General features: G+C 38.9%; 1 protein-coding gene across 1 annotated transcript in view; it reads right to left on the reverse strand.

The window, feature by feature from the left end:
• LOC117316646 (solute carrier organic anion transporter family member 4A1-like) overlaps positions 1 to 15,673 on the reverse strand; it is a 46,336-nt gene that overhangs the window by 23,322 nt on the left and 7,341 nt on the right. Inside the window, exons 3-5 of the mRNA XM_033871331.1 lie at positions 13,994 to 14,279; positions 2,311 to 2,773; positions 322 to 424 (exon numbers count right to left, since the gene is read on the reverse strand). Of these exons, the coding sequence (XP_033727222.1) occupies positions 322 to 424; positions 2,311 to 2,773; positions 13,994 to 14,278 (851 nt within the window). The 5' untranslated portion in view covers position 14,279. The remainder of the gene's footprint in view (positions 1 to 321; positions 425 to 2,310; positions 2,774 to 13,993; positions 14,280 to 15,673) is intronic.

The raw sequence follows: 15,673 nt of genomic DNA on the forward strand, positions 1-15,673 counted from the left end.
GAACCTCAGGGTGATATACTAGATTGTCTAACCAATGACAGAACCTCGAGGTGATATACTAGATTGTCTAACCCACGACAGAACCTCCGGGTGATATATTTGATTGTCTAACCCACGACAGAACCTCGGGGTGATATACTAGATTGTCTAACCCACGACAGAACCTCGGAGTGATATACTAGATTGTCTAACCCACGACAGAACCTCGGGTAAGACAACCTAGAATATCATACCTTGGGATGGAGATTTCTCATTCTTTTCCTCATAGTATGGAGAAGATTCTGTTTATCAAAAAGTGTATCACACTGTCTAGACTGATACCTGAGGCTAGATCCCTTGTCAATGTCCACATGTAGGTCAAGGAAAGCTCCGCCAGCCAGGTATCCCACCGCCGGGCCCAGAATGGCACAACCATAAAACAAACCTAAAACATAGAAAGATGAATACTCAACCACGGAACAACCAACAGACAACTGTGGAACAACAGACAGACAACCGTGGAACAACCCACAGACAACCGTGGAACAACAGACAGATAACTGTGGAACAACCCACAGACAACCGTGGAACAACAGACAGACAACCGTGGAACAACCCACAGACAACCGTGGAACAACAGACAGACAACCATGGAACAACCTACAGACAACCATGGAACAACCGACAGACAACTGTGGAACAACTGACAGACAACCGTGGAACAACCGACAGACAACAGTTGAACAACCGACAGACAACTGTGGAACAACTGACAGACAACCGCGGAACAACCGACAGACAACCGTGGAACAACCGACAGACAACCGTGGAATTACAGACAGACAACTGTGGAACAATGGACAGACACCTGTGGAACAACTGACAGACAACTGTGGAACAGCCAACAGACAACTGTAGAACAACCGACAGACAACTGTGGAACAAACGACAGACAACCATGCAACAACCGACAGACATATATACAACCATGGAACAACTGACAGACAACTGTGGAACAACCGACAGACAACCATGGAACAACTGAGACATTACTGTGGACAACCGACAGACAACTGTGGAACAACCGACAGACAATCGTGGAACAACCGACAGACAACTGTGGAACAACCGACAGACAACTGTGGAACAACCAACGGACAACCATGGAATTACAGACAGACAACCATGGAATTACAGACGGACAACCGCTGAATAACAGACAGACAACCATGGAACAACCGACAAACAACTGTGGAACAAACGACAGACATATATACAACCATGGAACAACCGACAGACAACCATGGAACAACTGACAGACAACTATGGAACAACTGACAGACAACTGTGGAACAACCAACAGACAACCATGGAACAATCGAGAGACAACCATGGAACAACAGACAGACAACCACGGAACAACCAACAGACAACTGTGGAACAACCAACAGACAACCATGGAACAATCGAGAGACAACCATGGAACTGACAGACGACCATGGAACAACTGACAGACAACTGTGGAACAACTGACAGACAACCGTGGGACAACCAACAGACAACCATGGAACAACTGACAGACAACTGTCCAACAACCAACAGACAACCATGTAACAACTGACAGACAACCATGTAACAACCGACAGACAACCATGTAACAACCTACAGACAACCATGGAACAACTGACAGACAACTGTGGAACAACTGACAGACAACCATGGGACAACCAACAGACAACCATGGAACAACTGACAGACAACTATGGGACAACTGACAGACAACCATGGAACAGCGGACAGGCAACCATGGAATAGCGGACAGACAACCGTGGAACAACTGGAATAATGTCATAATTAAGAATTCAGCACTTACAAGAAAATTATGGCAGCTGTCAACAATAAGATGATGAGATACAATCTAGATAACTGTCATATAGACCGAGTATAAACCTTGTCTGTTCGTTTGTTTTGTTTGCTTGAATTTTCGCCAATAAACAACCAGGGTCATTTTGAAGTTATGTCTCCAGTAAAATACTTGTATTATGTAAGGGTGTTACACAGGCAAAAAATATTTTCAGGTCAACTTCAGGTCAACTTCATGTGAAAATGTTCAGGTCAATTTGAAAAGAGCAGATTAGTCAATTCATGTCAAGAAATTGACCTCATTTCAGGTCATAATCAGGTCAATTTGAGGTCAATAATTTGTTGAGGTCAAGTCTACCTGAAGACATCTTTGCCTGTATACATGATGCTGATGTGACAAATTTACCTCTTCTGAACCGTTACAATTAATCTTTAGGGTGATTCAGGGATTAACAGAAGTAAACCTACCCTGGTACATGGACGATGAAGTAACTGGCAAGTTGTCGTCCAGATATGTCGTCCCTAGTGTGTAGAGTGGTGCAGCACCCGCACCGTGCATCAGCTGTCCCAAATAGAAGACATACTTGTAGTATGAAAGCCCTCGGGGCCCTGTTTGGGACATACAGTCCTCCAGGGACGTATTACTCCGTTCACCACATAAGGTCGGTCCGTCAGGACGTCCCACCTCGTATGGCCCAGAGGTGAACTGTGGCAGTGAGAACATTAGCGATCCCAGTCCCATCACAAACACCCCAATACCGAGATATCGTGGTTTACATCCGAGTCCACCAAAATAGCTGACTGGGATCAGACATAAGACGGATGCAATGTCGTAGCAACTTGCAATGGCTCCAGATTCGGTGCTGCTCAGATCGTATCGGCGTTCCACACTCGAGATTACAACATTCACAAAACCATTCACCACCATGCCCTGCAAAAGAAATGGTCAACTTTCAGCTGTTTTATTCAATACAAAATGAGATAATTTTCAGAAAAAAATATTCTGACCTAGTGCTCCTTCAGGAACTGTTTGTTTGTTTATTTGCTGGGTTTATCATCCCATGAACAGCCAGGGTCATTTTGAGGTGGGGTCTCATTTCTCTTTGTAGTACCTGGTGACTACCTAACTGAATGACATACGGGAGGCCCATCACATGCTGTCCAGATAATTAGGGTAAATGTCTTGTGCAAGGACAAAATCATGACAGTACAGACCGGCCCGTTTCTCAGCTTCCTGTTTGGTTATTTTGTTTAACTTCCTATTAACAGCCAGGGTCATTGAAGGACATTCCTGGTTTTGGAGGTGGATGGAAGCAGAATTACCCGGAGAAAAATGATCGACCTACAGCCAGTACCAGGCAACTACCCTACATAGGTTTCGACCTTGCAACCCAGAGGTGGAGGGCTAGTGATAAAGTGTCGGAATACCTTAACCACTCGGCCACTGCGGCCCCTAAAAGCTCACCGCCCCGAGAAACATAAACCAAGAAACACAAACCAAGAAACACAAAACAAGAAACACAAACCAATAAGATGGGAGAATCAAACCACTCACCTCAGATCTTCATGTGAGGTTACATGGCCAGCTAACTGACTGATCTATTATGTCCCAGGAGAGTCAAACCCTGATTGCCTAGATGAAAAGTGAATTACTATTACACCACCAGACTATCGTACTCAGGTGAGTTACCATTACGCCACCAGACTATCGTACTCAGGTGAGTTACCATTACACCACCAGACTATCGTACTCAGGTGAGATACCATTACACCACCAGACTATCGTACTCAGGTGAGTTACCATTACGCCTCAGGTGAGATACCATTACACCACCAGACTATCGTACTCAGGTGAGTTACCATTACACCACCAGACTATCGTACTCAGGTGAGTTACCATTACACCACCAGACTATCGTACTCAGGTGAGTTACCACTACACCACCAGACTATCGTACTCAGGTGAGTTACCATTAAACCACCAGACTATCGTACTCAGGTGAGTTACCATTACACCACCAGACTATCGTACTCAGGTGAGTTACCATTACACCACCAGACTATCATACTCAGGTGAGTAACCACTACACCACCAGACTATCGTACTCAGGTGAGTTACCATTACACCACCAGACTATCTTACTCATGGTGAGTTACCACTACACCACCAGACTATCGTACTCAGGTGAGTTACCACTACACCACCAGACTATCGTACTCAGGTGAGTTACCACTACACCACCAGACTATCGTACTCAGGTGAGTTACCATTACACCACCAGACTATCGTACTCAGGTGAGTTACCATTACACCACCAGACTATCGTACTCAGGTGAGTTACCACTACACCACCAGACTATCGTACTCAGGTGAGTTACCATTACACCACCAGACTATCGTACTCAGGTGAGTCACCACTACACCACCAGACTATCGTACTCAGGTGAGTTACCATTACGCCACCAGACTATCATACTCAGGTGAGTCACCACTACACCACCAGACTATCGTACTCAGGTGAGTTACCATTACACCATGAGACTTTCATACTCAGGTGAGTTACCATTACACCACCAGACTATCGTACTCAGGTGAGTTACCATTACACCACCAGACTATCGTACTCAGGTGAGTTACCATTACACCACCACACTATCGTACTCAGGTGAGTTACCACTACACCACCAGACTATCGTACTCAGGTGAGTTACCACTACGCCACCAGACTATCGTACTCAGGTGAGTTAACATTGTCAATTCCCTATTTAAATACCAAGAAGAAGGTAAATCTAACAATGTAGCAAACATGCCATTACTAATCTCACATGAATGTATGTATTGTTCTATCTGAGGGTAAAACGTCTCCTAAGATAAAGTATGTATCTGATAAATAAATCTGTTCCTTTATAGAACCTGTTTCTGTAGTATGTAATCTAATTCCTAAATGATAATTCTGTTCATCAGGAGAGTTACCTCCCTTATTTGATACATGTCCCTTTCCTTGATTGTTCTTTAACACAGCCTTTTATTGCTTGTCAAAATCTGCTGAATCTGTCGTATCGATTGTCAATTGTATGATGGACAAACTGTGGAGAATGGTACGGATGTCACAGGAAAGGATCACATCTTAAATTTGTTGTACGTTATAATTTCATAATATTCATGCGTTGAAGTCCGAGTTTGGTCACTTTCCATCTTACCACTTCTCATTACTTTTTTATGTGTAGATGAGCGACCCTTTGGACCTCTTGTTTGGTGATGAATCACTTCTCAGTTGCAATTCACTCAAACTTTATAATTTGCATTGGAGAAAAATCTTGTTTGATATGAACATTTTCTGTATATTATGTTTGATAGGATAATATGATATCATAACCTAACCTAAAAAAAATCTTCGGTGATACCCAAACTTTGACAAGATCTGTAGAACTTGTAATACAGAGAGGCCTGGTGGAAATGATCCTATTTAAAATCACATAACAAAGTTATTTAAATGAGGTCTAATTGTCACTCATGGCTGTCAGATAAAAGAAATTCATTTTCAGCTGAAGTGAATCTTCTTGACCTGAAATTCAAAGAAAACATTGATGTGACAGACATATGTTTAAGTCCATGTGTGTGACAGCCAGCTCTGTAACGTAAATTGGACAGCTGACTAAATTACTGCCCTCTTCCTCACAGTTCAGCCCTCGTAACCTCACAGTTTCAACTCGTAAACACACCAGACTTCACGCTGAACCACAGCAGCCTGCAATCATACGTCAAACACACTGGGATCAAGTTACAAACGTAGTACCGCAATTCAAAACCCTTTTCATGAAGTTATGAGAAAAAGAAACAATTTGAAACAGATTTATCCGTTTCTGTAATTACCATATTGCAATCAGCTTGAAGGCCCTTGAATTAAGTATTCAAAACAGCATCAAATTGGCTAAAATGCTCTTAAATATTTGGATTTAGTTACGGAATCATTTCTTAAATTTCATGACCAGAATGTTAATGTGAAGAAAGGTTTGTTGTGATTATACAGGATCAAAGTTACAATGTTTAGACCAAGGACAATTCAGTGACTGTACAAAATATTGTACAAGAAGTATTTACAAGAAATGCCACAAATCTTTAAGTGACGTTATAGAGACCTCTAATGTTTTTTAGACAATTCCTTCATGAATGCACTTGACAGACATGAAATGATTGCACAAATCTGCAATTTATTATCTGCAATATATGATATATAGTCAGTCTTAAGGATACAACATTTTAGATACATGTAAGTACGTAGCAAGTAGAGATTTAAAGGATTAACCTCAATTTCCCATATTGGGCCCCGGCCCCTCCGGCCCCAGGGGAGCCACACCTTCTGTTTATACAACATTTGATCCCCTTTGCCCAATAATGCTCCAGACTAAATTTCATCAAAATCCATTCAAGCGTTCAGGACTAGTAGGAATTAAAAGGATTAACCTCAATTTCCCTTACTGGCCCAGCGCCCGCCCCTCCGGCCCCAGGGGAGCCATACCCACCATTTATACAACACTTGATCCCCTTCGACCAATAATGCTCCAGACTGAATTTCATCAAAATCAGTTCAAGCGTTCAGGACTAGTAGGGATTTAAAGGAAACGTTGACTGATGCCGGACGACAGACGGACGAAGGACAACGGACATTGCACCATGGCATAAGCTCACACGTTCTTTGGGCTAGGTGAGCTAAAAACCAGAGATTTATCTAAAAAAATCTTGATGGAGTTCAAAAATTTGCACTGGAGCTAAATTTACTTAAGTAAGCTGAAGGTTACAGTCCAGAAATGGAAAGTTAACATTGCAAACCATTGATAATTATGATTACTCAATACATTGTATAAGCATTACTGTATCTTTCTAACAATAATTCCAGGGGCAAAAACCTTAACTTTGACTCAGAGGTATGACTTATCTAAACATCGAGATGGCATTAATTAAACTGACGCGGTAATGGATAGAAACATGTAGTTGAGAGTTAAGTGGTTACAGTGTATTTAACTCCTACAGACATAGTTTGGCTTATTGCAGGGAAACAAAACAGCTTTTTCATTAGACATTACCAGCGTATATGGACAGGCTTATTACCAGGCATAACAGCTTATTGCCTAGTAAAAAAAATTTCAAGAGGTTTTTAACAAAGCAAATCAAATTATTCATGTCAACATGCAAAATAATTTCACTAAAAGTTCATCTGTATACCACCAAATTTACTTTCATTCAAAGCTGTTGCATTGTTTTTTTGTAAGGAGAAATAAAGGAAAATTGAGGCGAAAAGAAAGAAAGAAAGAGAAATACAGAGAGAAATATTAAGTAAATGAATGGTATATGTGTGCTATAAATGTACTAAATGTGTCAATTTACTGATTGCGGCAACCATCTTAAAAAGTTCAGAGGTTCCAGGATCAAGTCTTCATCAGGCTTTATTCAATGTTATCTGCTTTAATAAGTTGAAAAACTTACGGAAATAAATTGAATTGAACTGAATTCCTTAAAGGCAGCTATAATGTTGTGAACATATCAGCGCATGTAAAAAGACTTGAGCTCTTGCAGGACAGGCAATTAAAGATGTTTTTGTTTTTGCTATCTTTTTTATATCATTTTTTACCAGACCAAAATAATATTCTACCAGACATGTCAGTCAGGTTTTGTTGAAATTAATTGGTAAGAATTGACAAAACAAGTTTTGTTTATATAACTTATTTATTTGATAAAATTAATTATTTTTCCTTTTTTTAACTTTAATTTTACCCTAAGTGCTTTCAGTCCCTAAAGTTTATAAAAATTTTGCAATTTATAAAATGATTTTCAAAATCATAAAAATAATTCCAAAATACTGTGAACAAAGCACTGCCTAATTAAAGCATCAAAAATACATTATAAATGCATTTAGAATATCAAAAGAAAACATTGTCTTAAATTCTGCAGTCTTTGTTTGAATTTACATCAGATATTGCTTGACAAACATTGCCTATTTAACTTTTCCAGATAACACAAGAGTTATGATCCCTGAAGGAATGTTTCACATTTTATTATCAAATCCTGACTTGTATGTTGAATAGTTTGTGCCCTCCAGGGTGATAATGATATACAATCCTAGCACAACTTACTGCACCTGCAACATTCACATCTCCGATGTTTGGAAACATATACTCGCAATGCCTCCACAGTTTTCTAAACACATACACACAACTGAAGTACATGCAAAACATCAGTGAAGAAAAAGAGGAATTGATAAGATTCCTATGGTGGGGAGGCTTTTATTGGAGAAGTGCGGTGATCAGATTCCGATAGAAGAGGGGAGATTATTTTAATGTGTGTGTGTGGGATATGTGTGTATGTAGGGGATGCAGTATGGGAGGGGGGGGGGGGGGGGGGGGGGGGGGGGAGGGGGGGGGTCAACTGCTGGAATACAGGCAGATTTTTTCTTTTGGGGGGGGGGGGGGGGTTACGGATATCAGCATTCATGTAACATCGATGTATGAGATTATGTAATTATGTGATTATGAGTGGTGACCATTTTTTTTTGGGGGGGGGGGGGGGGGGGGAAGGGAGGGGGGAGGGGGCAAAGACTCATCAGGCAAAGGGTCCTGTGTGTATACATAGGGGAGGGGGGGGGGGGTGATGAGGATGAGGTGATGGGTATAGAGAGATTGGGGTGGGGGAAGTGGGGTTGGGGTTCTTGAACAACCAGATAACATCCTATGTCAATTTTTTTCAAAGGAATATCAGCATTCATGATATTCTAGCGATATGAGATAATGGCCTCTTTATGGGTGACAGAGACCAACATCCATTAGGTAAAAATCATTGTAGGTATATCGCAGGTGGGAGTGTGAAGGAGGGGGGGGGGGAATTAAGGAGGAAGGGACACACTATGTATGTTTTTTATTGTTGTTGTTTTTTTTCAGAAAGATATTAGTATAGGTAATATCATAGAGTTATCATATTATGACAGCAACCACTTTCTTAGGGACAGAGATCTGGAAGGAGGTGTGTGCAAGGGGGTGGCTTTCTTATGGAACGGAATGACTTACTTGTCGTGGGAGATCTAATATACATGAATGTAGCTACAGAATAAGATTGTTTAACATTCATTGTATTGTACCATGCGTAACTCCCACTTAAGTACAGGACTAATTTCACTTTATTCTAAATTCCAAATTCTCAGAAAATATTTGTGTTTGAAGTCAAATCAGTCATGGAGTATTCATACAAATGAAACCATTGTTTCTCATTGGGTATTATCCCGAGTTTCCTCTGGCCCTAACACCAGACATTGTACAATAATGGAATACGACTTTATTCTCTCTAAATTGCCCATGGCTGTGTATATATGGTGTTTAAGATTTGAATGAAAATCAAAACTAATAGTGATATACTGGCAGGCGACCATAAAGGGTAAATCTAGCCCAGTTTCATGAAGATTCTGTACCTGATGGAAAAATCTAAATCTGAATTTGTCTACAGGAATTATTGGAATAAAAGGGAAAACTCTCCAGTTTCCTTAAATTTCCTTTATGAACATATAATTAATTTTTCTTTGTTTTCATGGTAAATACTCAAATGTGATTGGTCGAAAAATTCTTTTCATTCTTCTATGAAAGAAATTCCGAGAATGGCCCGAAAAATGTGACGTCACAATACGACAATTGACGTTGCGTATTGATTTGAGAAAAGGAATCCCATTTAAAACCAGTAAAATTGTACATAAAACATGTTTTAAATTAGAAAATCATTTTCAAAAATTAATTGTAAGAGTTGATGTCAATGTTTTTTTAGTTTCATCGGGGTATGAAACAAATTTTGTTTGCAAACTTCTGTAAGAATCCGCTACCCCGATGAAACTTTAAAAAATTGACATCAATGCTTAAATGCAATGCTTCTTGGAGCAGCTCACTGTGTTTTTTCTGGGTCAGTAGGGCTTCGGGAGTATTTTACTTAATTCTATAGGTTTTTTGTTAAGGAGTCATGCTACATACACCAGCTTATTACTTCTTTCAATGCTTACTTAGTGATATACTGAAGAGATTTTATGGCAAGGAGGATATGAAGTTGTAGACAGCTGAGTATCTTTATTAGGATTTATTACACTGACCAGGCATGTACCTTAATAATCTAGTTTAAGGGGAGATAATCAGTGACAGGCAGGTAGGGGAGGTAATTAGTGATATTATCAATTACAGCCAGTCAGAATGGAATCACTGATAAGATTCCTCGGTCAGAAAAACCCTGACAGTTTACCATGAGCTGATAATATTTCAATTGAGATAGGAAAGGTAGCATCAGACAGACTCCTGGATTTAGAACCATCCTCCTCCCCCTCCAAGCTCCATCACCCCTTGCCTTGGTAATGATATTTCAAGGGACCACACTAAACTTTTGGAGGTGGTGAGTAATTCATGAAAATCAGGAGAAAAAAAAGTGTTTTGAGAATATTTAAGCTAGAAATGATAGCCTCAATATGAAGAAAGAAAACAGGGAAGAAATGCTATTAGGGCAAGAAGACAGGAAAGAGAAATAGAAATATGAGAATAACAGTCATCTGATGTAGGTCAAGATTAAAATGTAGGTCAGAGTGACATAGTTTTGATTCATAACACACTCATGACCCAATAATGAATTTCCAGTACCAAGCAGACTGTAGGACAAAGAACCTGGATAAGCTGAGGTGTGGACGACAGGAGGACGAATGGACACACCATCATAGCCCCTACCCATCCCCTGACAATCCATCCTCCTCATGTGTCCCAGTGGGGCTAATGAAGGTAAGAAAAGAAAAGAATTAGAAATGGAGGAAAATCATTGGAGGAAATGGACACGAAGGAAATGTAAGAAAAACAAAAACAAAAAACAAAAAAAATGAAGACAGACGATTTGTAGCAGAAGATAAAGAAGGGGAAAGAATATAAGAAAATTGAGAAAATGTTAGCAAAGATTTAAGATTGGAACCATGAAGTCTGTGTGCTTTGAAGGGTAGTGGGGAAGGGGGGAAAAGAGAAGGGGGGAGGGAGAAATATAGAAGTGACACAAAAAGCGGCTATGATTGAGTAATTGAGTTGAAATGGAAATAGAAATATAGGGTGTTTAGGAGACGCGAGACATCTCTGCATGTCTGCTGTGTATATCAGCTTGTTACGAAACAATCCTACCAGAGGTTTTTTTGTACGTCACAGCAGTATCTCACAACTGATAACATACAGCCAAAACATTACACAGACCATGATGGGGTAAACCATTTAATGACGTTGAGCCGAAGTATATAATTACTTGTGAATGAAGTTGCACAACTTGTATAGGGCTTTGTATTGGATACATGTATGGCTTACAACAGCATTATACATATATTTTATGTATGCAAACAGTCTTTTAGGTATTTCTATGTATTTGTATTAAGTATATGCTTATCACGAGAGAATTTACAAAAGTCAAACTTTAACAGTTTCACACAGGGATTTGACATAAAGTCCCAACCTAGTTCATACAGGAAACGTTGTTTTGGAATTTGTGCCATAAGTTCCTGTGCAGTTTTGAAATTAAAAAAGAAAAGCAAAATATACATACAATTTATACAAAAGGACTTTCTAAAGATGGTTAGGCTGTTTTTGATATAAACATTTTAATATACAGTAAAACTACTTCATTATAACAAATCCCACGGGACCACAGGACAAAGTTCGTTATCTCAGAAATTTGTTATAGGGTTTCAAAATATATAAGAATGAGCCAGATTCAGAATTTTGATTTACTATGTCAAAAGTCTGCTTGTTTTAAAAAGGTTTTACTAGATATAATATGTAAACTTTACTTATCTTACAACATTTGCGAAACAAGTTAAATCAACTGATATCAATCATGCTTGTTGGCCCAGTTTGAAGCTCACCTGGGGTCTTACTGTGGGCATAAACTGGAGTACGAGGGGAAAACCCACGTGGTCGGACAGGTGACCCCCATACCTTTTAAAGTTTGATCAGGGAATCGAATCCTGTCGGCTAGGTGAAAGGCAAGTGTGTTACCACTGTGCCTCCCGACCATCCACTGTTTGTAAAACAGATTGATGACCACCCACATCTAATCAGGTACATATACTATATTCCTAATATGAACGATTACCACAGGTAACAAAGCATGAATTCACCGATCCGTAAAAAGAATATTAAGGTGCTTGCTAGGTTAATCACATATCTGGCCTGTTCTTCCGTGTAATACTCCCTTTTATAAAGTTCGATTTTCATAATTCATGTCATAAAAACATCACACAATTGCCTTCATATTGAAGAACACAACATCCAAGTACAGTCAAACCAAATAAGATCAAAATTTATTAATGGGCAGTTTGAAAGTGAAAGCACATTTTATAGTGGTTTTGTGAAAGTTACCACCCGGAACATATATATTTTTCAGAATTTTCAAATGCAAAAATGTGTAGCAGGGTTCAATGTAGAATTTCATTCAGATACTGGAATTAAAATACAAAGACAAAAAAGAAACAAATCTGGACCTAAGAATTTTATGCGAATAAGCTGGTTATGTAAAAATATGATAATAAGTGGGTTCATCTGTGTCAATATTCCTGATTAATAGAGAGAGAAATTGGAGATATTTTCATATGTTTTTCCTTTTTTACAGTGTACATTTTATTTTTGTGAATAAGAGATGAACAATCTTATACAATATATATACAATATCACATCACACTTTATAGTGTGGTCTCACTGAAATATCACATCACAAGTTATAGTGTGGTCTCACTGAAATATCACATCACAAGTTATTGTGTGGTCTCACTGAAATATCAGATCACAAGTTATAGTGTGGTCTCACTGAAATATCACATCACAAGTTATAGTGTGGTCTCATTGAAATATCACATCACACGTTCATGTGTGGTCTCACTGAAATATTCTACCATATTTTTCTGTCTATTTTGTTAGAATAATCTAAGACCACACATAGCAGAAACCCTAGCTTACCCAGCCAAGAAGTTTCTGCCCTGTTCACTTCTAATATTCCTTTACAACAAATAAATGTGCTTCCAGCACTGACATATCTTGTCTCAAAACATACAAGATTTCCCTCTTACTTAGCCGTCCCATGAACAGTCTCTCCCAACATGAAGAAGATTTATTTCAGACATCCCTTTCTGTTGGCAGACATATTTACTATAATACCAGGGCTGTACTCTGAAGCAAGATCTACACTCACTGTTCTTGAAATTTTGCCCAGCATCCTTCAGGTTAGGGTGATTTATGAAAGCTTATTTTTCATTGGCTATCATCAATGATTGATTTATGAATGGTTTTCATTGGCTATTATTTTTCATATTTAAGTTTAATGCATTTTCCTTCTTTTATCTCCTTTAGTAATTATGACCCCCCCACATAAGTCGTTTTATAACTTCCTGTAAGCTCAGAACACATATGTATACATGTGTCTTAAAGAGTTATCTCTTTTTCTTCCTGTGAACCGTTATATTTCAGCCTCTGTAACATATCTCTTAGTTGTTATGTTAGTTACCTTTATTTTACCCTTGCTGACCACAGGGGCCTGTAATAATGTTTCTGTGGGGAGTCTAGTATAATATAACTACTATAATAGTCTCCCAGAAACAATGTAACATATCCCTGTGTTACTTACCACAGGGGCATGTAACAAATTTTCTGTGGGAAAAATGAAATATTATTTTTACTGAACTGCAAGAGACGATGGGTGTGCTTATTACTGGGAAATGAAAAGCACTTTTTACTAACTGCAATAAACATGTAGATGGGCTTATTGCTATAGTACAACGTTAATAGCAGTTTTATCAGTTTTAGTGAACTACAATATTCAGAATTTGGCTATGGGCTTATTGCTGGATATACAAGGTATCTATGTCTCCCACCCTGGAGCCTGGGGCCGCAGTGGCCGAGTGGTTAAGGTGTCCCAACAATTTATCACTAGCCCTCCACCTCTACGTTGCGAGTTCGAAACCTACGTGGGGCAGTTGCCAGGTACTGACTGTAGGCCAGTGGTTTTTCTCCGGGTACTCTGGCTTTCCTCCACCTCCAAAACCTGGTATGTCCTTAAATGACCCTAGCTCTTAATAGGACGTTAAACAAAAAACAAACCAAACCACCCTGGACTTACCTGAATGCCTCCAGCCCAGCACAGCCAGAATAACATCCAGTGAGGTGTACGGAATCGTTGACACATTGCCGGTGTGAATGGTCCCCACCCACACGGCTCAGTCTCTTCCTCATTCTCCTTATCATCGCCCGACCCTCCGGGGGACAGCGGAACGGAGTATAGGTCACATTTATCTAGGGATGGCATGGGGTTGTAGGATGTGGGCGTGTCTGGGGTAGGTGGGGCACTATTTCCATTACTGTTGTGTAGTATAGACACATATTCTTGCGAGCGTGACACAGTCATCCTGAAAAATAAAAACAAAGTGAACAGGGGCTCATGCACATACATATTCCCCCCACTCACCCCTCATCAAGTGGTCAAGTGTAAACTTTGACCTTTAACCTTGACCAACAATGAAGAAAACCTAATCAGGTGTCGAATTGTATGGTGTGAATATATGTCTATATATGTCCAAGGGGTCATGAGATATATTGTGCACAACTTTTTGTGCACAGATGGAGAGAAAGACAGACAGATGAACGCACTGACAAAAGCATCTGTAATCAATCATCAAAACGCTGGCATCCCCTGATAATTCATTACATACAGACATTTGATCAAATTTATAGATTTAGGAAAATTGAAAACAATTTTGATTCTTAAAGTAAGATAATTGAAATGATGTTTAAAAAATAGGACAAAGTCATCTTATACAGTCATAGGTGACAGCTTTGTGTCAGCAAAACTTTTTTGACTTAGGGACTTTTCGTAACACTCTTTCACTCCCAAATTTGAAGAGTTATGAGCATATAACAGGTTGGAAACACTTGAAATGAAAGGAAATAATTTGTGAGGTTAAGAGCTTAGTTAATACATACCATGTTTTATCCTGTAATGAGTCTAGGAGGCTTACTAATAACTTCTGACTCTTAGTCTAGTCAGGTGTCGGCTTATTAACAGACATGGGCTTATTACAGGATAATTAGTAGGTTGTTAGTTAAACCTACTGAGATGTTATGGGTACAGGGCTTATTACTTGGCATGGTCTTATTTCCAGGGAAATAAAAATATAACAAATAGTCATTAATAGAACAGAACATAATAATTAGGTCAAATGGTATTTTATACAGTCATTAGTTATCTCCCCCTGAATGAGCAGATTTTGAGATTTACCAATAGATAGTATTTAAAAAACAACAAGCCATACATTTAATCCACCTCATTTCTTCATAACATTGGAAACACAAAGGAATACATTCATTTTGAAATTTTCTGCATATACAATATAAATATTTAATTAAATAAAATATTATAACAATCCCAAGCACTGTTTCACAATAACTATCGTCCATCTGAAATTTTAATGATCAAATTCTAATACAGTATGTATTCAAAATCCTTGAAATCTTTTTCAATTGACAGATTTTAATCAGCATTTCCATCCCAGAATGCACCTGCATAAGTTTAATGGGGGGTCAAGTTAGATAAGGTATTATGGAAATTAGTTTATTTTACATTTAGTCTAGCCATTCTGGTTATATAGGTTTATGGTAACTAGATCCATTAACCTTTAATCTAGCCACTCTTGTAACATAGACTTTATGGAAATTAGATTCATTTACCTTTAATCTAGCCACTCTGGAAACCTAGACTTTATTGAAATAATTTCATTCTACCTTTAATCTAGCTATATAGAAA

The sequence above is a fragment of the Pecten maximus genome, chromosome 18 (genome assembly GCF_902652985.1).
Source record: "Pecten maximus chromosome 18, xPecMax1.1, whole genome shotgun sequence".
Taxonomy (NCBI): Eukaryota; Metazoa; Mollusca; class Bivalvia; order Pectinida; family Pectinidae; genus Pecten; species Pecten maximus.